General features: G+C 41.9%; 1 protein-coding gene across 2 annotated transcripts in view; it reads right to left on the bottom strand.

Annotated features, from left to right (window-relative positions):
* Positions 1-1,117: 1,117 nt before the first annotated feature.
* Positions 1,118-27,160, bottom strand: part of Cep120 (centrosomal protein 120) — a 63,396-nt gene continuing 37,353 nt past the window's right edge. For both annotated transcript variants that reach the window (XM_032885386.1, XM_032885387.1), the window contains 5 exons: positions 25,717-25,878; positions 22,079-22,201; positions 17,637-17,735; positions 6,813-6,958; positions 1,118-2,850 (listed from right to left, as the gene is read on the bottom strand). In XM_032885386.1, the coding sequence (XP_032741277.1) occupies positions 2,616-2,850; positions 6,813-6,958; positions 17,637-17,735; positions 22,079-22,201; positions 25,717-25,878 (765 nt within the window). In that variant the 3' untranslated portion in view covers positions 1,118-2,615. The remainder of the gene's footprint in view (positions 2,851-6,812; positions 6,959-17,636; positions 17,736-22,078; positions 22,202-25,716; positions 25,879-27,160) is intronic.

Raw genomic sequence — 27,160 nt, 5'->3', positions numbered from 1 at the left:
ATCAGGGGATAAACTTCCCTCCATGGGGAGGGAAGTTGAGGGAGAAGAGACAGAGAAAGGAAGAGAAAGAGCAATAGCTTTGAATTTTAAATATAAAGTTTGGGGTTCTCTCATGTGAAATGTCTACACGAAACAAACTCATAGAGCCAGAAATCGATTAGTGGTGACTTGGGCCAGCACAGACGAAAATGAAGAACATTTGCATTGTTTAGGGGTTCTCTTTGGGAATAACAAAACTACTTTAAATAGTGATGACACTGGCATAACCTTATAAACACACAAAACCATGGAATTATAACTTCAAAATGACTTTATGTGGAATATGAATGAACTTTCCCAAGTAAAATCGTGTTAGGGAAACTGGCAAGACAGCTCAAAGGATAAAGGTTCTTTCCATATAAGCCTGGTAACTTGAATTCAATTCCATGTGAAAGGAAATTATTGACTCTACACAGTTGTTCTCTGGCCACTCACTATACACGCCTCACAGCACACACACTGCACCACGCCCCACACACATCATGCAAACATCAGTAAGGGAAGCCAGACGCAATGGTGGAGAAGACCACACTGGTAAGGTCTGAGTCCTCCCTGTAAGCTGTAATAGCCAGGTCCGCCTACTTTCTAGTATCTTCAGCTATACGATTCATACCCATGGACTCTCAGCAGTATCTGACAGGGCAGTCAGGAGAGGAAGTCATATGACCTCCTGTTTGTACAGAGCCCCAATACATCCTTAACTCAGCCTACACCCCAGTATCGGTGTTACTGAGCCAGCCCTGTAAAGGAATTCTCAAAGGGCCTACAGACACAGTGCTAGCTCGACCTTGCAGACACCAGGCACCCTTCTCATGTGACTGCTAGAAGTGAGAGCTACAGACTTCACAGAGACGCGCACTAGCTGCTGAGGCTGCACCCACACACTGACAGCTCCTGAACAAGGGTCGGTGTGAACATGTGAGACGCCAGGCAGGGATGTGCTAGCTATTGCTGATGGAGTGAAACCTAAGACCTCAGCTTCTCCTCACTGTAAGTCATTTAGCCCGGAAGAAGCAAACATACCAAGGAGGCCAGCACCTTACCCACTCCATTTAGAGAGAAAGAGACCACAAACCTCAAGGATGCACGCAGTGAGGATTTTATTTGTCAAATTACAGTAGCTCAAAGATGGCTTTCTTGAAGGCAAAGCACACACACATTTTAGAAGTCCTTCTGCTTACTCTAAGGCCCCCTCTAGTGTTTGAAAAGCTCCAGGCCTCACAGGATACAGGAGGAAGAACCAACGTTGGGCCAGGACCTTCAAAAACAAAAATACTTTTGCTCCATTCATGTCACCAAGAAAATCAGGACCGTGTAACCATAATTCATATTTCAAATCCCTGGTGATCATCCGTCTCACCACCCTCAGACCCAGCAGCCTTTCTGTGATTTACTGCTCAGTTGCTTTTAGAAGACAAAGACGGATAATTAAAGAAAAGAAGCATATGACTCCTATAGAGGCTTTAATTTCACAAACCAGAAACACACCTAGTGAAGAGTACCACGTAACCCGCTTTGCTTATGCTGAAGTGATGGTAATTAGCTCATACTTGCCGAAGGATACACTTACATTTGTTATTTTGGGGAATCAGAATTTTTACTTTCTATGTTTTAAGCTCGCACATGAACTGGGAGTTTGCTCACTCACCTGTTCATTGTTGTGCAGACATAGGGATGAGCGCCGCCATGAGGCTGAGGTGGTCTGGAGAACACGGAGGAAAGCTCTGCGGCTTACAGGACTCACGCTGCACTGCCTCTTGGAAAACAGAATGACTGCAGAGGGAGGAAGGTGTTCTCAGCTAATGTCGCTAGGTGTCTGTTTCCTCAGTCTGTCTGCAGCTGTACTGCCACCACTGAGAGACAAAGGCGACCTACAATTTTAACGACAACCAGCCTCATGCAGCTGCGAGCAGGAGGCTGCGATCAGAACAAGCTGTTTTCTCACATTCTTAAAATGGAGTCCAGTGAAATTCAGAATTTGTTTTTAAACTTAATCTACATGAACTGTATTTAAGCAATGACTAATTTGTCAGCCAACATGTCACATAGCTTTTCTGCCTGTGACTGCTTTATTTTCAAAGTTGTCATGTGCAAATACCACAGGTTAAGGGAAAAAGACTGGTCATATAAATGCTTTTTAAAAAATGGCTACACTTATAATTGGCTTTAATTTGAAGATATCTACAATCAAAGGGAACAGGGCACAGCATTTTTAAAGTGCAACACATACTCTCTTGACTCAACATAAAAAACTTATATAGCTGGGAACTACTGTGGCCAGTTCTCCTGGGACAAGTTCTGAAAGGCTGTTTTTAAAGTCAAACAATAGATTTTGAACTGAAGAACACTGAAAAGTCATTTTAAATGAGCATATAAAATACAATTACAAATGAAACCAGCATTGGAGAGGTAGCGTAAGTAAAATCAAATAAATACTATATACAGTAATATATAAAATTCAGCTTATAAAAAATTAAAAAGAGCATTCCAAAGTCGTCGTTTTCCTTGCTTTTGAGGAGTTTACAAAAAATTCAAAACGCAGACCTAGAGTAGCTGCAAAGACTTCCTCAATGCGTTTAATTACTGGCACTGTTTTTTGTCAAAACCTCTCTGATCTGCCGGTCGAGTTCACTTATTATGCGGTCCTCATGGTTATAGACACCCGTTCTCATCAAAGTATCCCGTTCTTCTATCAGACGTGTCAAGTAGTCATCCAGGCCTTCTTCCAGCCCAGAGCCCCGAGGGCTGCCCTGTTGCCCACTTGCAATCTCTTTGTAGTCCTGGTACTGTTTCTGTTCTTGCTGCCGTAACCTGGGAAATCAAGAGCAAACAGCACTGTCGCAGACAGAATACTATTTTGACTCTTAATAGCACTATTTAAAAACAAGACAATTCAGTAGTTTTACTAGTTTTATTTTTAGTAAGAAAGCGAAGACCAATGATTACCACCTGATAAAAGCAACATATTTATAGAAACGCAAGCTGTGTTCGTACTTACAGATGCATGCAAACTGTAAGGCACAGTACGACAGGCCTTAGACGGTACATGGAGCGAGAGGCATGAGGACCACAAAGTCCAGGCCAGCTGAGTTGCACAAGACAGTTTCAAACACAAAAGTCAGATGCGGGACACAGCTCATTCCCTAACAGAGGGACAGCCCTTGTCTGCCACTTCAAGTCCCTTGGTTCAGTTCCTGTCACTTAAAAAAAAAGCACCAAATACACAAACCAGAAAATGAGTATTTTGTTTTAAATTAAGATGCATATCTCTGCATCTTAATTATTATTAAATATAAGTGTTAGTTATATATTAAGTATATACATATTTAAAGTTTTTAAAAGTTGTTTTGTTTGTTTATTGGTTGAGACAGGGTTTCTCTGTGTAGCCCGGCTGTCCTGGAACTCACTCTGTAGACCAGACTAGCTTCGAACTTCACCATTCTCTGCCTGCTGAGTGCTGGGATTAAAGGTGTGTACAGCCGCCACCACACCTGGCTAACAGTTTGTTATAATTGTACGTAATGTGCGTGGGGTGTACACCTGGGCTTCGCTGCCATCAGAAGGTGTTGGTACCATGGAGCTGGAGGGGTAGGTATTGTGGGTCACCTGACTTAAGTGCTGGGAACCAAACTCAGGTCCCCTGGAAGAGCTGTGCACACTTTAAGCACTAGGCTGTCTCTCTAGCCCAGAGTCTTGGTGATGCCCAATATGCAGTGCTATAGCCTGCTTTTTGACTCTGACCACATCTACTTTTGCAAGTCTTGTGCGGTAAAGCCTCTCCGTCACAGAGCTCCATCAGTCAGATGTGCCATCCTTTGTTGTTTACCTCAAGTTATTTCAACACAGTATCTTTGCTATTTGAACACAGTATTTTCTTTAAATTTACTTGTCTTCGGTCACACGTAGTAAATCAAAAAGGAAAGTGCACCCTGCAAGAGCTTGTGCCTCTAATTACTTCTAATTACTTAGAGGAAAGCGCAACTCTGTGACCATGGAAGCCTGGTCCAGAGGGCATGAGGTGCAAATATTTGTGTCTCTTGGTGATAATTCTGATGACCTCTGGAGGGAGATAGGAGCAGATGCTGTCTGGGCACTCCGGCATTTCATACAGAATATTGCTTTGAAAATGGAGAAGGAATGTCAACAGTGTTTCTAGCAGTAAGAATGTGAAACCTTGCAACAGAATATTTTAGGATTAACCTTGGTTCTTTAAGAACTGCTTACAATTCTGTGTCTGACTTTGCACACAGATCAGGGAGAGAGAGGAGTAATAGAATCAGGAGACCTGGTCCCAGACAGTGCATGTCACCGTCAGTAAGCAGTTTTATGTGCAGAGATCTGAGCACACAGCATGCATTTGGTTTCTGTGGTACACAACACAGCAACATTGGAATGAGATCATGCTCTCACTCACTGTTTTGTGCTTTCCAAGTTTACAATGGTGTAGACACCAAATATTGCTTAAATTTCTACCAAAGATTCTTTTCTTAAAGTTATTTTTATTTTATGTATGAGTGCTTATCTGCATGTACACCTGCATGCCAGAAGAGGGCATCAGATCACATTATAGATGGTTATGAGCCATCATTGTGTGGCTGTTGGGAATTGAACTTAGGAACTTAGGAAAAACAGACAGTGCTCTTAACTGATGAACATCTCTCTAGCTTCTACCAAAGATTCTTCATGCTAGGTTTTTTATTGAGCCCATGTTTCATTGATAGCATTTTTAACTCTGTCCTCCCCTGCCTTACTTGTAGCATTGTTTTCACCTTAACCCTAACGTCAGCCATTTCATGTTAGGAACTACTACACAGCATATTTAAACAAAGCCACCACATCCTGCCTGGGCATGGCTCTACCTGTGGTTTCAACTAACCCATAGTATTCTACAGTCCAAAAGCATTAGAGGGAAAATGCCCCCACATAAGTAATTCCTAAGTTTTAAAGTACATGCCCTACGGAGTGGTGTGCTGGAATCCCAGGCTGTCCAGTAGATCCGCTGAGTCATCAATCAGCCTTTTCCAGCTCTATGCTCCCTGCCTGTTCATCTCAACCAATCACGGCATCTGAGGGCGTGTATTCAGACGCTCACTCACCTATCAGGCACCATGTCTCCATAAGAAGTGCAACCACAAGGTATTTTGGCAGAGGCCCATTGTTTATATAATTTGATTACAGTGTCTAATCTATAAACCCCATCATATGGATGCATATATAGGAAAATATATCAAATCACAATGTTTAAGACTCTGCTATTTGAGTGTCTCCTGTAGTTTTTTAGATAGTGATTTTGAAAGGAGAACTTTTGACTTCATTTATTCAAAGGATAAGCACATTTTTAACGGCACGGCACACTTAGCAGGCTTAGGCTACCAGAGCAAAACAGGAGAGACTGGGTGACTCAAAGTGGGTCCAAGATAGGGCGCTAGCACACTCGACTCACCTGGTCTGGCTCAAACTCCTGTCCGCACTGACTGACTCAATCTGGCTTTCCTGTATTGTTCTGCTTGGCCTCACCCCAACACTGGCGATCTGTTCTCATCTCCTGGCTCCTTCTCATTCTCTGCAACCTGTCTCTACAACCGTCCCAGTAAGACTTCCTCTCTTTCTCTACTGCTCTCTCTTCAATAGCTTTCCTTCCCTCTCGTCTCATGAGAGGTGGGCATGTCCTAGTCTGTCCATCTTTCTCTGAGTCACCACTTTTAAACATGGGTGCTTCCTTCTACAGACCAACTGTGCCTTCACTGTTTGAGAGTAAAAGGATGTGCTAAGGCTGAGCCACACCACAACCAGACACAGTTTGGTTCTTTTTTTCCAGTAAACAACACAATCTCAGAGTCCACACTGTGATCAAATATCCTGTAACATCCTTAGATGGACACAGTCCCCACAGTCCCCTTGTAAGGGCTCCACTCTCTTACCCGTCAGCTAAAGACTCCATCTCCAAATACTATCACATTTTGGTTTCCACAGGAGGCTTTCAGGGGAGCATGGTCCAGTTTATGCCCAATGTGTATCTATCCAATAGTCTATGGTAGCTCCATGTATAAAAACATGCAGTGACAACGTAATGTAGGCCCAGAGTCCAACTACTTAGGAGAACTTAGAAGGTCACTGAAGGTCAATTGTAAAGGTCATCTCTAGGCCATGCTTAAGGGCTAAATATGTATTATTCTCTTCAGCATGTTATAAACTTGGATGGTGCTGTCCATTGATGAAATAACACGACCTATACCTTCCAAAATGTGCTGTCATATAAAACATTTAAAGGAGCTGGAGATGGTTAAGTGCACTTGTTGCTCTTCTAGAAGATGTGAGTTCAATTCCCAGCACCTATGTTGGGTGGCTCACAACTGCCTCTAACACCAGCTCCAGGGAAACCAATATTCCTTTCTGATTCACACAGGACCCCATCTCCAAATATTACATACACATACACATACATATACATACATACACATAAATCAAAGTGATAAAAAACAAATCTCTAAAACACAAGACAATTTAAAAAGCACTATGCTATATGCAAAATACTGTTTTGGTAAGTGAGGATCAATTTTGTTTTTGTCTATCAAACCTGTAGATCAAACAAAAATAAATCTTACTTTTTAACATGATTTATATCATATCAACAAACATGTATAGGTGTGTATTTGTTTTACATATCTCTGAATCATCTGACACTGTACCCTTCTTAGTTTAGGGAAGACCAAATTAAATGGCTGCATTTTCGGCCCGTGTTGGTGGGAAAGGAATCGTCTGAGGGACAGTACCTGTTCAGTTCGTTCCTTATGTCCAGCAGTTCTTGTTGCTCAGTTCTCACTGTGTCTTTCTCCTCAGCAGCCAGGTAGCGCAGCCGCATCTGCTCCAACTCCTCCTGCTGTTTCTTAAGGCGAGCCATTTGGCTTTCTTGCTCCCTCTTAAAAGAAACAAAGAAGCTGGCATGCTCCACTGTGAATATACCCACGTCACAGGACTGACTTACGGACAGTACTTGGGAGAGAATGAAAGGCTGCCAATTCTGGACCAAACGAGAGTCAGAAATGCCCAACTTTCTTCTCTCTCTCTCTGATGTCATAACTCATGGCCAATGAGGCCTGGGGTTTGCTGGACAGTCACAGTACATAAGAAAGTGAGGGCAGGCGCAGCCACTGGTCAGCACGAAGAAGTGCAGAAAGAACGGCGTCTGTGAGCACCCAGGAGCCCCGTCTTCACACCATGTGCCTACAAAACTAACGAGTCTCTGACCACTAATTCCAACCACAGCTTAGCTGATAAAATTTTCTCTAGGCTCATATGAAAATCTAAGTGCATCTTTAAAAAAAAAAATAAAAATGGGATCAAATGATATACCTTAACTTGCATTTAAAAATGAACAGTTCTTCCATAGAAGTAGGTAAAATTTTTTAAAGTAAATGTAACAATCTATAGGAGGAAGCCATTCCATGCCTTGCAGGAGAGACTCCATTATGACAAGCAGTGTTGCAGGAAGACCCCAGTATGTAACGGGGAACTTCCAAGTTCACTCACTACTTCTCTACAGATAAGTGCTAGTCTTTCCTTAGGACAGCAGGGGCAACAGAGGGCCTCTTCTGTGTCTGTGCTGTTTTATTGTTCCCGACTGGCCTGGAACTCAGACACCCACCTGCTTCTGCCTCCCGAGTGCTCGGATTAAGGCTGTGTGCTCTATGCTCAGCTCATGTTTTTTTTTTTTTTTTTTTTACTAAGTAAATTATTTTCTGACTATAGCAAATAAAACATTGGTCAAACACTAGGGATATTGGGCTATACTGTCACAATGTGAACCACTCACATAACTACCAGCTGGGTAACGAGAAAGTTGCTTCTCCCATCTCCCCAGGCACTAACACCCACGCTAACCAACGGTTAATTACCAGCTTCACTCTAACGCCAGGAGTATGCTCATCGTGCTGAGCTCTGTAGAAACATGATGTCCAAATGACTGTGTTGGGCTTCTTTCTCTTAACACTGACTTGAGAGTCATTGTATTGTCCTGTTCAGTTCATTACTTACAGTAACGCACAGTTTCTGCACTGCTGAGGACCATTTGGGCAGCTTCCAGTTCAGACTATAAATACTGCCAATGTTCAGATGGCTATGCATGCCCTCGGAACTCACTTGGATGCATTTTACCTAGCTCTGTATCTGAGACCCAAGCTGCTGGGTCAGACAGCACAACTCTAGGAATACAACATATTGCCAAGCCATGTGCAAGGTAGCCATCACTGAATGGTTACTGTAAAAGGTCCTGGCCCCATGCCTCTGAACAACAGTCAGTGATGTTTCTCCTTTTTGATGGTTCTGACAGATAACACAGTGGTCTGTCCTAATTTTATTTTGTATCTTTTCCCAAACAGGTGTCAATACATTTGGATGGCATTTGGATATGTTTTTATATGTGCAATGGGGTTCGAACTCAGGTCCTCATGCATGGAGACACTCTCTGAGGGAGCTGCCTCCTGAGCTATGTCTAGAAGATCAACTTCCTGATTTTGTAGTGCAGCTACGGTTAAATTCCTCTCTGAGCACACCCCCCCCATTTCCTGCACTGATATATTGCATTTTTATTATTTTGAGTTCAAATATTTCCTAATCTCATATGGTTTTGATTTTACAATGGGTTATTAGAAGTAAACTGCGAAAGAAATGTCCCATGCTATTGAATTTTATTAACTTACACTTCAGCATCCCTGTGAACAGGGCATGTTCTAATGTACAATCTTCTGAAATGTGTTGAACTGTGTCTGTTCCTTAGAGAGCACACTATTGGGCTGTTTGGAATGTGGGCTAATTCATATTTTCTCTATGGAAGCACTTAGTTCAGTTAGTTTTAAAGCACCCTGGAATGTGTAGATGTCCATCTTTCCTCTATTCCTTTCATCTGTTTACTTCTTATCTTTTTTTTTCTTTTCTTTTTTTTTTCGGAGCTGGGGACCGAACCCAGGGCCTTGCGCTTGCTAGGCAAGCGCTCTACCACTGAGCTAAATCCCCAGCCCCGCTTCTTATCTTTTAATCAACTCTTTCCTGTCAAATTTTCTCTCAGGCTCTTCTGTCTCTTCTTAAAATTTTAAGATGTTTATTTAACAAAATCCAGTATGAATTAGGACTGTGACAATCTTATAGAAAGCAAAACATATTGCATACATTTGAACTTTGTTACTTCATATTTGTATTATTTGTCATGAAATTTTATTTTATGTATATTTCAAACTTCTTCAATTATATATGTAGTCTCAAACTTTCTCTTAATCTGTGTGTGTGTGTGTGTGTGTGTGTGTGTGTGTGTGTGTGTGTGTGTGTACACGGTGCTGGGTGTCTTCTATTGCTTCCCACCTTAAGAAAAGTTATCAGCTAACTTGGGCGACGGGATCTTCTCTCCATCCCTTCCTACGCTGGGTGACAGATGCATGCAGACACACCTACCTACCTTTGACAGGAGTGGTGGATGAGTCAATTAGGTCTCCAGCCTGCACACGAAGCTATCCTCCAGCCTGCACACGAAGCTATCCTCCAGCCTGCACACGAAGCTATCCTCCAGCCTGCACACGAAGCTATCCTCCAGCCTGCACACGAAGCTATCCTCCAGCCTGCACACTAAGCTATCCTCCAGCCTGCACACGGCTATCCACCAGCCTGCACACGGCTATCCTCCAGCCTGCACAAGCTATCCTCCAGCCTGCACATGGGTTATCCTCCAGCCTGCACACGGCTATCCTCCAGCCTGCACACGGCTATCCTCCAGCCTGCACACGGTTATCCTCCAGCTATCCTCCAGCCTGCACATCGGCTATCCTCCAGCCTGCATGAAGCTATCCTCCAGCCTGCACACGGCTATCCTCCAGCCTGCGGCTATCCTCCAGCCTGCACACAGGCTATCCTCCAGCCTGCACACGGCTATCCACCAGCCTGCACACGGCTATCCTCCAGCCTGCCAGCCTCCAGCCTGCACACGGCTATCCTCCAGCCTGCACACGGCTATCCTCCAGCCTGCACACGAAGCTATCCTCCAGCCATAACCGAACGCTTTCTTTGCTGCGATTACGCCCTCATTTTCCCTATTTCCATTTGAATACTTTTACTAACCTATCTTCTAGTTTCCATGTCCTATTTCTGTTTTTCAGAAACTGCTGTTAATCCACCTTAAACACATGAATTTTAGTTCTTAATTTCACTTGCAGTACAGCATCCCTGAGTCAGAATATTGTTTCTGTAACAATTCCTCTCTAGACTACAGAAATCGTAGAATTTCAGACTTGTTGATTATTCTAAAATCTACATTTACTCCTTGGCAGACTATTGAACAAATGATGACCAGGTTTTCCATTCACGAGGACTGCTGTGGCCAGTAAGCATATAAAAAGGATGCTAAAAATCAGGAGTAAATTGGAGAGTGGAAAATTGAAGCCACTAAATAATACTATTATCAACCTTATCAAACTCAAATTTTAAGGCGTCTAATAGTAGGCAGTCACTGACAAGACTGAAGGAGAGGAGCCATCATGTGCTACCGTTCGTGCTGGTGTCTGCGGCACTGGGGCTTGAGCCACACGTGCCAGGCAAGTCTCTTCCCAGTCACAGCTCAGCTCTGTATGGCTGCTGGAAATGGAAAATTAGCACAGCCACTTCAGGAAATCAGTGAGCAGCATTTAGTAAAACTTAAAAAAGAAAGTGAATGTATTCTAGTATCTGAAATTTTATTTTTGGATATAAACATCTGAAAACTGTTACTTGTGGGAGAACTGTTGAGGCTGCCTTACTATAGGGAAACCTGTAAAAAGCAGTTTTACTAAAGATTACATAAAAAACCTACAAAGTGTGGTGCACTTTCATGGAATCCTACTTCATGTATCCAGAGAGTAAAACATGTGAAAGTTAATACTATCTCCAGAGGTCTTTAGGATTTTAAAGCTGACCAGTGCTAAGCAGGCACTGAATACAGAGGCGCAAACATGTAAGGTGACCAGTTTCCTGGAATACTCCAGCTCTCTTTACTCGTTTTGTAGAAGAATGCCTGTGCACTGGAGGGGTGGGGTGCGGTGCGGTGGGGAGGGCTGGCTGTGCTTCTCCATCGCTCTCCTTACATCCTACAGACAGGCCACTCTCTGACTGACGCAACCTCTCCAGCTTGCCCTGCCTGGCCTTGCACTCCTTCTTCCTGCCCCATCCTCACAAAGACTTGAGACAGCAGCTCTAAGCCACCAGGCTTTCCTGGATATATTTTTAAAATACCTTATGTGCTGAAATTACAAAGAAAAGATTCAGGATAGTGGTATTTAGTGGAAAGCAAGAAGGTGCAGGTTAGAGATAAGAGGTTGGGAGAAGCCTGCTGTGTAAAGTGAACTTCTGTGTCAGCCTAAGGACGTGCACTGGCATTCCTATCCTGCTCCCCATGGGAAGTGCCAGGAACGGTGCCGTGCATCCATACCACAGCATGGGAAGTCGGAGACCGGCTAGCAAGCTGGTGAGCTCCAGGTTCACTGAGAGGCCCTGCTTCACTAACAACAACCAGGAAGAAGTATGTGTGACCTCTGTGTGGGCCCTTATGGGTGTAAACGTTGTGTGCAGACTACCCATAAATACATTCTGTGTGGGCCCTCATGGGTGCACACATTGTGTGCAGACTACCCATAAATACATTCTTTGGGCAAGGTATTTTTTTTTTTTTTTTGGAGCTGGGGACCGAACCCAGGGCCTTGCACTTGCTAGGCAAGTGCTCTACCACTGAGCTAAATCCCCAACCTGGGCAAGGTATTTTTAAGAAAGGAAAAATATCTGGGCAAAGGTACAGTAAATGATTATCTCTAATTGGGAAGGAAAGATTAATTGATATTACCTCTATATTCCACAATGCTACATCTACAGATTTTTGAGCCAGTGTTCTTACTGTGAAGTCCTCTCTAATCTGTACTTGTGACTGATCCTTTTGCCTCTGACTCCTGAATGCTGGGGTTATAAATGTGTACCACTATAACTGGAAAAATTTGCACTGTTTTTAAATAATGAGAAAAGGTATGACTATAAAGAAAAAAAAAGAACAGAAGTTGATTATTCAACTTTAGGCTACTAATGAACTTAACACTCCCCCCCCCCAACTTGACACATTTTTATTCTAAAACATACCTGAGAAATCTTTTAAATGCCTTGAATTTTAAAGCAAGCATGCGCATTGTTAATAGTTACACATGCGTGCAAAAGCCAGGACCAGGGCAAATGCTTTCCACTGCCCGGTGCTCTGGGTTAAAGGCTCCTCAATCAAGTGAGTATAATCTTTATTCTGCCCTGGCTGCCTATAAATCCAGAAAGGAGATGTAAACATGCATCCAGTAGACTAAACAGCTGCTACAAAGTGGCCACCACTTACTCTCCCACTCACACATACCATCTAAGTCTGTGGGAAAAACGCAGAACTAAACTAAGGAACTCAAGTCCAGTTTTCTGAAAATAACCCAGAGCTGACAAGCCGGTAGGAGGGCCTGGATGGCTTCAAGACACAGTTTTTAACCAAGACTTGGACCTCCAACTGTTTTCTTAAACAAAGATTTACATCCCCATCCTTGGCTAAATTACTTATAAATTAATCAAATTAATTACTCTGCGTGGATAAGCAGAGGCTGGACAAGATAGTGCTGATGTCAGCCGATGAAGTCTGTGTTGCTTTAACTAAATATACTGGCTTAGTTTTAAACACATCTACTGTGCACAAATATGGTAAGGGACCCACGTGCTACTAAATAAAGTCTTAGTTCTGTTTCCTGTCCTGAGAACAAATACAGAGTTTTAAAGTATGCAGCACAGTGAAAATGTTAAATTCTTATGACCAATTCATGCTTTGTAGCTTTTCATTTGTTTTTAAACAATGCAGCTTTTTATTCTGCTCACAGATCTACATTCTAGAAGGGGCTTTGGTATCACTCTCATTTAGAACATGAAGACTAATGCAGACAATCTTAGGTATTTGTAATCATTCAAGCATTTATTTAGGTGCTGTTTAAAAATATTTCTACAGCATATTTTCATGAAGAGGAAAAAGGAAACTAAATTGCCCCTGCATATCAAACAAGTAGTTTTAATACCCCAAGATTCCAAACCGAAAATATAAGAGAATTGTGTCCTTGTGGTTCTCAGTGGGGCTCCCCTCATGCCATGATTATTTATTATTGCAATTGCTGCCATCAGTTATTAAACAGTGGTAGAAAACTTACAAGTTGGGTTGAGGCTGAGAACGAAAGTTTTCTTCTACACAATCAAGAGCTTACAATTCTTTAATTCACAAACTGACGATACCAGGTTGCCTCTGAGTAATGGAACGCTCGCTCTCTTTAAACACTGCTCTGACGATGGGCACCAGGCATTAGATCTTATCTCAAGCCGTACCAGCTGGGCTTTGTCATTAACATTTATTAACAACCTAAGATATGGCTCTCACCGTCTAATCCCCACTACATAAATGTTTTCTATGGCCCTCCAGAGGGATTCAATGTGACAAATTACTGGCAGAGAGTATAGCCTCGTGGCTATTCACCAGAGGCAATGTAAAATTAACATGGTACTAATCCAATTTAAACAAAAAGTTGCACAAACAATTCTCTGAACAAAAGCAGAGAGACACTTCCAATTTAATTTTCAAACACGAAATAAATGTGTTTTTAATAAAGGGTTTTAGAGGAAAATTTTAAAGTAATTTTCACACATGTGAAATGTGCCAATTTAATGAAGTTATTAATTTTAATCTTCCAAAAACTGTTAGTGGCATAGCATAATTCACTATGAAGACCCCAAGGGCTATTGCCCTTCTTAAATTACCACATCTCAGTATGGCCTGCAAAACATCAAAGGTTCCTAGTGATCTCAAAACTTGTTTATAATGTTTCTAAAGCAGAAAGTTTACAGGATAAAGGATCAAATTAGTCCAAAGTAAGAAAGCACTAAACACATTGCACTCATTCTGACTGCCATTTCTAAATTAGTATTTAGTGTGTGTGTGCATGTGTGTGGTGCATACATGTGAGTGCAATACCCACGTCTGTGCATGCACATGAGGAGGGCAGAGCAGGTCACTGGGAGGTGAGTCTTTTCCTTACTATGCTGAGACAGGGTATTTGGCTGACCTAGCAGAGAGCTGTTTGGGCAGGCTCGCTGGTCAGCAAGTTCCAAGGATGGACTTACCTCCATCCTCCAAAGCCTGGGTTCCTGGCACACACGGCCACAGTTTTCTGTGTGGACGCTGAGAGAGTGAACTCAGGTCCTCAGCTGCAGCGTGAGTATGGTTACCCAGTGAGCCATCACCCCAGCCCCACTGCTCTCAGTTTCTTTAGTGGACTCTAAGTTTTGGAGAAGTATTAATTCAACACTTTTCTTTCCTTATTAATTTACAGCAATTCAAGAGAAAAAAAATCTGAAAGTTCTGAAAGTGATACCTCTCTTATTAGGAACAAATAATAAACATCCTTTTTTTTTCTTTTTAAAGCCAGAGAGTAAAACTGTACAAGAAGAAAGAGTAAATAGGAAATAGGGTGAATGAGAAGATCCAGAGGATACCAAGATGCGAGGAAGTAGAATTAGCAAAGAGGAATTTTGGGAAGGGGAGATTTTATAATCCCTTGGCTTCATTTTGTTCCTTCCTAAGAGTGTTTCGTACATGCACGCTGGTGAGGCCAGGGTTTGACGTCAGTGCCTTCCTCAGTCTTCTCCATTGGATTTCTTTGGGACGGCATCTCAAAGTGAACCTGAGCTTGCCAATGTGGCTAGACTGGCTGTCCAGGAAGCACTGAGAGTCTTCTGAAAGAGCTTCTCCAGAGCCAAGATGGCTGACAGGACCCTGCAGCAGCCCTGGCCTGCTTTAGATGGGCGCTGGTGTTCAAACTCATGCTGCCATGTTGCCTGGCAAGCACGTTACTCACTGACCCACCTCCAAGACACACAGCCTTTCCTGCATGACAGGGTCTCTCCTGGTCCAGGCTGACCTTGTACTAGCCACAGACTCAAGGAAAGCCTCGAGTCCTTGAGCCTTCTGCTTCCATCTTTTCTTTTAAAACCTACCTCAGCCAGAGGCAGAGGTTTATGCCTACAATCTTAACTACTTAGGAGACTGAGGCAGGAGAATTGTAGATTCAACAGCAGTCTGGACATCTTAGGGAGAGGCCCTTTCAGGAGTAGCATGCTTCTATTTACTTTCTCCCCACTCTCCTGTCCTACAAGTCCTCCCTCTGCTTCTGTATGAGACCAGAGCATTATGACTTTACAGTCTAGCTGTTTCTTCCTCAAAGTCAGGCAGTTCTCCTCAGTGCTGCTCTCACTAGCAGGCTGACACCATGCTTCCGCCTAGACATGCTGACTCGGCACTTCTGCTCCAGTGCTTTTTGTGGGAATCCCTCGTCATCCAGGCACTGAAACTGCACCAGGATGAGTTCGCTCATGTTTCGGTCTAAGTCTTATCACTCAGTGTCTCCCTGAGCACACATGACAACTGTCAGTCCATTTTGTCATCTGCTATCTAGGGATGATAGGATTAAAAACACCACTATACGTCATCACTAAATTCTTCTCTAGTATAAGCTACTCATGTTAAGCATAAGAATCCCAAGCTCTACCTTACACAGCTTCAGACTGCTCCTTTGCCAAGGACTCCATCACCTCAGGTCAATCAAATCCAGAAAGATGCAGATTTCTAAATCTAAAACCGACAGCGCCCACTGGCATTTGCAAATCTTATCTCTTCCTCTGCTCCAGTTAAGAGAGCGTCTTGTTATGAAATCCTGGCTGGCCTGGAACTATGTAATCCAAACTGACCTCGAACTCACTGCAATCCTCCTGCCTCAACCTCCAGAATGTTGGGATTACAGGTGTGCACTGTATTCTTGTCTCTGCCAGCTTCTTAAATTGTATTTCCCAAACTGGAAAACCTTCCCGGAATCTCTGGCTAGGCCCTCAGCGTCATCTTTCACAGATTCTTGTCTCATTTCTATTGCTACGCTTCCAGGCTTTGTTCCTGGGAACCTTTAACATGCAGAGTCCTGTACCCAATAAGAAGGGATTGTGCTTTCTCACTTCATGATTCTTTGTGATAACCATGGAGTCGCTACATTTCCTCTACTCTGTGGCTACATCACAACCAGATTTGCTATTAAGATGCTAATGGCTCAACTCCAGAGGTCCATCTGAAGCCACCCGCCCTTCAGACACCATCCCTAAGTTGTCCTGAACAAATGTGTTTTCTCTTCTGAATAGTGCTGAGCTAACTGCTACAACTGTTCTTCCTTATTTCTGAATTCTCACCTCTCTAGAGGGCAAGGCCCATGCCTTACCTACCTACATACACCGAGCATAGGATTTTACATTTAGGAAGAACTTATTACTGTGCAAAATGTACACACTAGGCCTGCCAGAATTAAAATAGCACATTGCTATTTTGAAAATGCAAAATATAAATCTAAAATCCAAAACTTTTGAGCTCTAGCATGATGAGAATAGCACTGTGGTCATGAGACAAGCATATTTAAAAATACTGTGAAGAAAAAAACTACCTCCTGACTATATAATTAATGTCCAACTGAAACACAAGTGGATTTTGTGTTTACATTTGGATATAACACTCAAGGTATCTCCTTTCTTATATGCAAATATTATAAAATATTAAAAAAATCTAAAATTCAAAATATTTCTGGTCCAATTTCAAATAAAGAACACAGGAGTTGAGTCTACCCACTGTAGTTTCTAATCCTTACTTTTATTGCCCACAATCTCAACACAGCTATAAGCTATTCTGGGACATATACAACTCCTTAATTCCCACCCAGTCTGGCAGTTCTGTAAACAGATGGTAAGAATTTTACAAAGAACTTTGTGCATAGTATCACAAAGATTTCTAATAGTGCATAATATAATATCATGGAAACATATTAAAAAAATCTGAAAGACATTAAGAATAAAGCTGATTTTTTTTTTTTAAAGTTGGCATAATACTCATGATCTTCCAACAGGTCCAGTAAGTCATATTCAAAGTAAAAGCCTCATTTGTATTCTCTTGGATCTTAACCATTTAAAAACTTATGGCCCAAATTAAGATTAATTTCTGATGAAAATAACTTTGTTGTCTAGGAAAGGAAAATGTCAACAAGGATTTTCAAATAACTATGAAGTCTTTTAAATTTAAAATTATGCAAAACTTCTCCATGACAGCTTTCATAATTGAGTAATTGTATCTCCCTAGGAAAATTATTTTAAATATGTTAGGCTCTTAAATATTAAGAAATGCTAAATTTAGTTTACCCCAAAATGGTCCCCTAGAAAAGTCCCTAATGAAAGTGAATCCTATGGAAAGAAGCCGTTGTTTATAAGTAAGAGTAAGCTGATCGTTTCAAACAAGATTGTGGCAACTAAAAATAAAAGATATAAAAGTTTCAGCTTTCAATTGTGAAAACATGATTCTGCATAGAACACATTGAAAAATAAACCCGAAGCCTCTGATCTTAGACCACAACACTGGAGAGGCCAACACAGGTTTCTAACACAGCAGTGTCAAACATGAAACTTACAAAGTGATGATGGGAAGACAGAGTCAGCTCTCAACCACGTACCTGCTTGAGTCTGGCAAGTTCTTTCAAAGCTCGGCCCCATTGCTGCTTGTAATGCAGTTTAGACTTGGTTGCAGACTCCAACTTTCTTTCAAGTTCAACCTAAGAGTGATTAAAATCGTATCAAGTGAAACACTATCCCACTGAGTACAATCACTGAAAGATAATATATACAGAGAGTCGGGCCTAAGAAAAGAGTTTACACAGCATGACATATGACATCGTCTAAAGCTGTTATATAATTTACTATAAATATTATGGCACATGAACATTTTCTTGTTTAAAATATAGTATTATTTTTATTGCCTTGCAGGCTAGACTAAAAAGAACTGAATTAGTTTTAACTTCTAGACAGTTACTATAAATGTATTTAAACGTGTATATTACACAGAGTGAAAAATACATTCATTTTTAACAAAAAGCAGCTCTAAGTGTTAACATTCCGTGTCAGCTGGCACTCCAACCTCAGAAGGCCGATTTTCCTTGGGTAGGCCTGTCATTAGGTGGAATTCTGTCTTGAACAAGCAGGGCTGGAGAGATACTTTCATAACTTTTGGCAAAACCACAGAACACTGGAAACGCTGCAATGTTTTATCAAAAAGCAATTTACTAAGAGGTGCAAAGTCAAAAATGAAAAAATATTTTAAGAATGTTAAAATAAACCCAAGAGGAAGAAAAATAACGTTCCTTAATAACACACATTTCACTTTTATTTTCTATCTTTCCTGAAATATATAAAGAAAAACACTAAAGTGATTCAATTAAAAATCTGGTTATTTATGCTTGCAGCAGGCAATCTGTTGTCCCTGAACTAAAGCCAAGTTGGCTGTGTTCTGGAATGTACTCACTGAGTGCTTCAAACCATGTACCAAACAAAGCCATGCAGCCAGAAGACAGCTTTACTGTTAAGTGATAATGTAATAATCTGCTCGAATTACAGCAAAACATTGTCACTCTGAACTAGCTGAGTTTTTAATATCAAGTTTAGGTTTTTCACATACATACAACTCCAAATGTTTTACAGAAAAACAAAAGATGAAGACTCTATAAAAATTCGAATGTTAGAAAACTCAGAGCAAAATAAAATGACAGGAAGAGTAGACTGCCAAGTCCCGTCACAAAGGCCAGAGCACTCTCTGCAGTTATATATGACACTTGGAGTCGAGGTCTTCCTGCTCTACAAATCCCCAGTGCTAGGATTCAGATGTGTTGACATTTCACAACCAGTCTCAAGCATCTTGAGTTGAATGATATTGCTGAGATTACTGGAGATAATCCCTCCACTTGTGCCCAGTGATTCATACACATCACTTGGTAATTTAACAACAGGCCATACCTCAGAAGAGTAGAGACAGTCTTTGAGAGCATGCATATGGGTCCTGGACAAGGTCTGCATCTGGGGCCAGATCAAGGATGAGGCCTAACAGACCCGCTCTAACAGTAAAAACTAAGCAGTTCCACCAGTTTTGCATAAATATAAAAATAATTCATACTATCATAGTTATACACACACATCATTCTGCATATTTTATTCCTAAAACTTACCTGCAAATCTGAAGCACAAATTCATTACTATCAATAATCCCTAATTTTTATTTTAAGAATATGGTGCTTGTGATTCTAAAGAATTATGTGGACCCAATTCCTAGAATAATACATGTAACTAAAATTTCTTTTGGTTTAATTACTTTTATTATTTACTAAAACTCAAAAACTTAAAATATAATTACAACACTTCTTTGTTCTCTTTCCTCTCTTTATCTGCTCCCAAGGCCTCCTCAACTCCCTCTCAAATATTGTTAAATATGTATGTATACGCATACACACACACACACACACACACACACACACCAACGACAACCAGCTGGATCCATTTACCGTTGCTTGTATGTCTACAGTCCCAAAGCTGATCATTTTGTATTAGACAACTAATTTGGGGGATCATCCTGGGAGAAGCTACCTCTCCCTTCCTCAGCAGTCTTCAGGTGCCTGTAGCTCTCTGTGTATGGGTAGGACTCGGTGAGATCTCTCTTCTAAGATGGCATGTGTATTTATGCTGCCTTTGTTCAGGCCTTGTTCGGGCAGCCATATTGTTGAGGTATGTGTAGGGGAGCGTCCTACACACATTCTCATAGATTTCCAGGACTTTGACTGCTATTTTGAAACCGACCTTCACTCTCGGCCTCCTACATCAGCAGTGCTTGCAGGGCAGGTGGACCTGCACCTGTACTGGTCATTTGATTTAGGGTGTCACTGTTCCCTGACTCAGGTCACACACCCTAGCCAGGTTAAATATCCCTGAAAGGAGACAGATCACTCAAAACGCTCAAGATCTAAGTCAACTCAGAATGCAGAAGACAAACTTCCCATTCCCCTACCAAAGACAGCATTTGTTTTTGTCTTGAGTCCATTCCCAGATCTAACCTATCACAAGGAACTACCTATTCGTCCCTTGAAATATTTTCAATTTCCCTTTTTCAATTCCTATTGTCACTTATGCAGCCCAAGCTTCTCTCTGCTCACCTCAACTATAAAAGTGTCTCTTACCATCCCAGTTTTTAAGTATGTCTGTAAGTTCTGCAAACTGCTACTAATGAATTCTCTACTGAAAAATTTACTATAGCTATTTGCCTAGGATCCAAAATGTAATCTCTGTCCTTCTTGCTCAACATTGCTCAGGGTTCAACAAACCTCCTGCTAGTCATGCGCTCTGCAACTCTCCTCGCCCAGCTGCCTAGGCTCCTGACTCTTGCCTAAATCTTAAAGCTCACCTCAGATTTTACCTCTATCTGAGGCTGGCTTGAATCTGCTACAATATGAAACAGCAAATGGTTTCCTTTGGATTGGGTTATTTGTGGTCATTTGGTCATTTACTCCTCGAAGTCATCTCTGGAACCATGCAACAGTGTCTAGAGTACCCCAAGAAAAATAAACACTTTTGCTTTTTCTTTTCCTATCTCTCTTATTTCTCTAAGAGTGGTGACACACTACATACCAAAATGTTATTCAATACTACCCAACTTTTAGTGTGATTAAAATGTTGACTTTTTTTAAATATATGGATTTTCAAACTCTAAATGTCCCATTAAAACATATACTTTCCATATTTTAAGTTTTTAAAGCCCTAATAAGGGCTGGAGAGATGGCTCAGAGGTTAAGAGCACTGACTGCTCTTCCAGAAGTGCTAAGTTCAAATCCTGACAACCACATGGTGGCTCACAACAATCTGTAATGAGATCCAACGCCCTCTTCTGGTGTGTCTGAAGGCAGCTACAGTGTACTTATATATAATAAAATTTTTAAAAATCCTTAATAATTTATAAACTATGTAAAGAATATTTTCTAGGTCAAAGAAAATTCACAAAGGTGGGTGCAATGCCTCACAAATATAATTCAGGAACTGGGACGGCCACTGCCAGGTTGGTGCCAGTCTAAGACCTGGTTTCGAAAACAGTGAAAAACAGGGTTGAGGTGCAGGTGCTGTGAGATGGTTCAGAAAACAGAGAGCTGGCAGCACAGAAAACATGGACTGTAGTATGTTGGAACCCACAGGGGAAGGAGGGAACTGACATTCTCTAACATTCTCTGACATACTCTAACATACTCTGACATACTCTAACATTCATGCAGGCCCCATGCATTCAAGTGCCTGTTCCCCCCTCTCTCCCCTCTCTCTCTCTCTCTCTCTCTCTCTCTCTCTCTCTCTCTCTCTCTCTCTCTCTCTCACACACACACACACACACACACACACACATAAATAAAAATTTAAAAACACATAAATGATTTATTTTTATAATAGCAAAAGGAATCAAGGTTTTGTAAAGCTGTATCTTAGTGTTAATTTAGAAGGGAAGGGAGAGAGGGAGACACGGGCAGCCCGGAGAGTCACTTTCAGACACTGCTTCACTGCCTGGCCTTTCTATGCTTTTATCAGTTACTATTTCAGGATAAGACTCTGCCCTCTCCTGGTTCCAAAAAGGAATTAAAAAAAAAACAACAACTAAAAAGTTGTTTTACTGTACAGTCTGAACTGGAACGCTAAAAGCGTGCCTCAGTGCTAAGGCAGAGACATTCACAGAATGATTCCTCTCACTACACTCCTGGTATTTAAACAGATGCTAGCAGCAGAGGTACCCTAAGTAAACGGAACAGAACACTGGTTGTACCCTTCTTCTCTACACATTTCTACTCAGATTTTGGGTCTGGTCTTTCACCTTCTGACAAGTTTTGATTCCTTCTTTGCTATGGTAGTCACTTCTGTTCACAGCTCTACGTATGCAAACTGTAACTGACAGCACACATCCAATTCAAACACAACCAGTGTCACTCACCTTGCCTTCTCTGCTGAGCTATATTAAAACAGAGTCGTCTGCACATGCATTTATTAGTGACTTTAAAAGTTGATCACTAGAGCTAGTTACACTGACAGAAGCTGACATAGTTACCTTTTCCAAGGTGAGGAGGTTTATTTCTGACTGCAGCCGTATTTCTGGTTTGTTGTTTTGTTGCTCCTTGAACTGCTGAAAATCTTTTTCCAAAATCTTATACTTATTTTCAGCATCATTAAGCTGTATTTAAAGAGAAAGTATATTATAGCAATTACAAGCAAAACTTGATTCTGCACAATCTGATTTAACAGTGTCATTACTATTCTGAAACATGTTATGGTAGAACATTTGGAAAACACATAAGAAAAGAAAATGGTCAGTACTTAAGAATTCAGCAAATTAACTAATTAACAGAAAAGCTTTTTCTGTTTTTAAACTAGGTAAAAAGTTAAGGATCGAAGGACTTAACACCTGAAGAAATGACAAAGACACCAGGGGCTAACCAGGGGCTAACCAGGGGCTAACCAGGAGCAGGGACTTCTCATCCTGCAGAACTGGCTCTGACGACAGCTCCCAATACTTGGTAAATTATTGGGGCGTGCAAGGAAGCTACCTATCTGACGGGGCAGACAGGTAGTGGGTGGCCTTGATTAAACAGTGTAACTGAGGGCAGAAAGACATTCATTTTGACTGAGGATGGTGGCTACATAATCTATGTAACACTTGTAATTCTAATGCTTGAGAGGGCAAAGTAGGAAGACAGCCCTAATGTTGGAGGTAAGCTAGGGAACACAATGAGTTCCGGGCTATGCTGAGCTACTGGGCATCTTAAAGGGCAAGTAAACAAAAGCATATAATAATGTATAAGATCTTTGCTAATGTAGATTAAAATGCAAATGACAATTGTTGAGGGTAACTTCTGAAAACATACACTGATGTCCCAGTTGGACAAACCCACGGGCTTTTTCTATGACGTCAGATGTAATTAAGCTGAAACACTGACTAGTTATGTGGCTAAGGTACAACTTAAACCGACACTGATGAACTTTACCCCAGCACAAGCATGTTGTGACACACTTGTGAGTTGTGTGGATGGTCCTGAAGAAGCATCAGCATCTTTAGAAGAAGCTGCCCCCAATATAAAAAGTTTCCACATAATTCATTTTCCAAAACCAGCAAAAACCATTTGGAAATGATCTTGCTTATAAAAATACATTTGTTTTGTGTGCATGATGTATGTGTTTGTATGTGTATACATACGTGTGGAGGCCAGAGGTCAACATTAGCATCTTTTTCAACTCTTTTCCAACTTACACTGTGAAAGAGATCTTTAATTGAACCTGCAGCTCTCACAGACTGACTAGCTGGGCTGGACAGCAGTGAGGGGGCCTCCTGTCTCCCTCCCTGCACTGGGATTATAGTGCATTGTCACCATGCCCAGCTTTTGACAAGGGTGCGTGGCATCCCAACTCAGGTCCACATGTTTGCCTGGCCAAGACATGTTCCTAGTCTCCACTTTTATATTTTAAACAAAAAATGTACTAATAGTAAGTGCATCTGGTTCTTCACCACTGGTTCTTCATCATCCCAAGCAACTACAGCTGTCACATTGCAATTGTAGAGATAAGAGATACGGGCTGCGAGGGCAGAGGACAGTGCCTGGGAGGGAGGCCATCATCACTGCCATGACCCAGAGCTCTGGTGCCTGCTCTCACTTGAACACAAATAGGTTTACCTTCTTCACTTCTCTTTATGCTTAACTGTCTCTTCTACCAGTCTAACTGAAATGCCACATTTAATATATGCAACCACGTCAACATAATGACCCCAAATTTCCTTACGCATTTCCCATGAGCAAATTGGATAATTCACCAGTTTCTCCCCTGGTAAAAACTGAGCTTAAAGAATAAAGATGTGCCTTCAATAATTTTTTCAAGTTACCAATTTTCACACCGAGACTCTTGTACAGAAGTGTGAGTCAGTGGCACCATCTTGGGGTGGACTGACAGAGTACATGACAGCGTGTGCGCCAAGCACTCCCTCGACTGCTGCTGCTGCTTTTGCTCTAGGCACCCAAACCTTGAGCTGGAAGAACAGTACTACTGGTGGACCCCATGACAAACACCCACTTTTATACGGTGAGAAAGACCCTCAGAAACAACCAAATTCGCATTTACAACCAAATGAACAATGTGGGCGGGAGCCCTGAGCTACAATTGTAAACTTCATGACAGAGGGCCCTGTAGCATTCATCATACACATCTAATCCACACTGAAATTTTTTGAGAAAGAAGTTGAATTTTTAACAGCCTGATCTTTTCCCTCCCCTTTCTACAAATATTTATTGAGTTCCTATCACTGCCGACACCAGGCTGGACTCCAGGACAGAACTATAAACAACCAGGGTTTTATGGAGCAACAATCTGAGACTGATTAAGTGATCACTAAATGAAAAAAAACTGGCACGTTGTAAAGAAACGGAGCAAGAAAGCGATATTCCAGGAGCACATTAACACAAGCTTGAAAATATTATTTGGGTGAGTGGTATTTTACTGTAAGGAAAGGAAGGACTCAGAATACACAGGGCTCATGGAAAACAGAACACAATGAGGTCTTGTGGGAGAGGCTGCCATGGCTTAGCTGAGCCATAAAAATGTGCCCTGAGGGCTGCCCGACTGGATTCCGAGCCGCCCAGATGGAGCATAGAGAAGAGTGAGTAATGACGCGGGGTTATCGATGGGAAGGCAGTCTAACAGCATGGACCTGTTGTGCTGTTGAGGCTTGTTTGTGTGGGTTTTATCCAGGAACTCAATAACCAAAGGCGGGGTAGAAACCCCAGGCCAGGATTTCAAGAATTTTCTACTACAAGGCAGAGGTGCAGAGTGGGGATGACATCAGACAGACAGACAGACAGATGGGTAGAGGTTCGTGATCCTCATCGTTCCCTATAAACGGTGAGACGGCAGTAGTAGGTTTCAAGTGTGTTATGCTTCCCAACTTTCAAAACTACCGTGCTGCACCATAAGCTCAGATGGCCATCACTGACATAAATGACACTGCGCACTGTGCGCGCCAAGTGGGGCTGGAGAGGCCGCCGCTGAAGCATGAACACGGCAAGAATAACGGGAAGACATACTGGTTTAAAGCGCCTTAAACATGTCCAGGTAAGGTGAGGGACTCAAAGCAGCAATCTGACATGGAAGACGAGTGCAGAGAAAGGTCTTGAATATAAATGTGGAGCAAGCTGAAAGCCTAGTGTCTGGAAAGAGGGCTGCAGACAGCACAGGAGGCCTGAGGGTGGAGGACGGTAGGGGCAGTAACAGGAAGAGAGGTTCTGCGAGACCAGCAACAACAGACCCAGCCATGAGGGGACTGGAACAACTGCATACAGGTGTGGGCGTATGAAGGGACCGTGATGGACAAGAGGACAGCAGAACTCTGCTTTCAAAATGCAGGTTCTGGAAAGCACTGAACTGTTTTAGAACACTTAAGGCATTAATGTCCTAATGGATGTCTACATTGTTAAAAAGAGATTTACTGAAAAAAACTCTTACATTTTAAGTTACCTGAAATCAACGTTTCACAAAAATGGTTCTAAGAATAAGAAAATTATACTAACACAGTCCTTGGCTTTAACTTTTAAAAAAATGAAATCCAATGTCAGTTGGACTCTCTGGGCAGTGACTACAGCAGTCCAAATCACAGTGGTGTCAGCACTTCACAGAGAAGCATTTCTAGAAGTACAGTTCTAGCACCTGCTGCTGAAGGCGGTGTTTGTCCTCTTCCAGCTGCTTCAGCTTCAGCCTCTCCAGCTCCACTTGGTGCACGCAGTCATCTCTGGCCCTTCGGACAGAGTCCTGCAGCTCTTGAAGGTTCCGCTCTCGTTCTAACTGCAGTTCCTTTCTCTCTCTTTGAAGCTGAAAAGAAAAGCACATTAGGAGGCTAGCTTATTACCACCAGCATGGTGCACCTTAGATCAGTCAGCGTTCAAAACAGTACATACTGAGCTGGGGAGACAGTTCAGTCCATAAAGTAGCTGTCCTATAGCAACACTGACCCAAGCGAGGCTCCCAGCACCCACAGATGAGCACAGTTGCTGGAGTGCACAGTATTAAGTCTGTATCATTCAACTGTTAATGCTGTACCCACAGAGAGCTGAGTACCCGGTGACTTTGGTATTGTCATTCTTATGTCTCATCAACCACCTCAGTATACTGTAAACTTATACCTTCCTCACTTGCTGATTGGTTTAATGAAGAGCTGATGGCCAATAGCTGGGACTTCCAGTCTGAGAGAGGGCCTCTGGGAGAAGAATCAGAGGCAGGAGGATTCACCAGCAGAACATGGAGGCCGAGAAAGCTGGACGTACCAGAGAAAGAGGGGTAACAGAGACATGGACTAGTATGGTAGGTTAATTAAGCAGATGAGCTAGCTGGGAGGTAGCCTAAGCTATAATAAAATTAATAAGTCTCCATGTTATTCTCCTGGTGGGTCCAAGAAATCCCACTACATTTGGCACCCAATGTGTGGCAAGAAATCCAAGCTTAGAACACTATTCAGGTATTAGGCACCCCACCTCCACTCTACACAGTGGTGGACACTACCATGCTGGGGAGGAAGAGACAGGAGTTCTATAGCAAGTCCAGCCTGCTTGATGAGCGCTAAGCTAATGAGACCTTGTTTCAAATAGTTGATGGTATTCCTTAGAATGCCTCAAGGCTGTCCTCTAGCCTCCAAAGCATGTGCACACAAGTGCCCATGCATGTCAAATGAATGCATATAAAACAAAGAATATCTGTAAACTTGCTTCACATACTCTTTAGTTATTAGACTTAAATGTTTATGTATATTTTCAATCACTCAATGCTAATTACAATTACAATATATAATTATTATAGAAAAATCTACACACAACCACAACTTACATAAATTCAGTTAAAAAAACACTTAAAACACTTATTTTTATTATATAAAAATGTGACTGAGTTTACTCCCTCAACTACAAGTTTCTAATCTCTGCCTAACTATTTAGAACGGTGGTTATCAACCTGTGGGTGGTGACCTCTTTGGGGGTGGGAGAGTGTGTGTCAAATGACCCTTACACAGGGGCCACCAAAGATTATCAGAAAACAAAGGTATTTACATTATAATTCATAACAGTGGCAGAATTACAGTTATGAAGTAGCAAATTTTATCATT

This window comes from Rattus rattus, chromosome 15, assembly GCF_011064425.1.
Source record: "Rattus rattus isolate New Zealand chromosome 15, Rrattus_CSIRO_v1, whole genome shotgun sequence".
Lineage (NCBI taxonomy): Eukaryota > Metazoa > Chordata > Mammalia > Rodentia > Muridae > Rattus > Rattus rattus.
The sequence above is the reverse complement of the archived record's forward strand: the minus strand, read 5'-3'. Positions and strand labels throughout refer to the sequence as shown.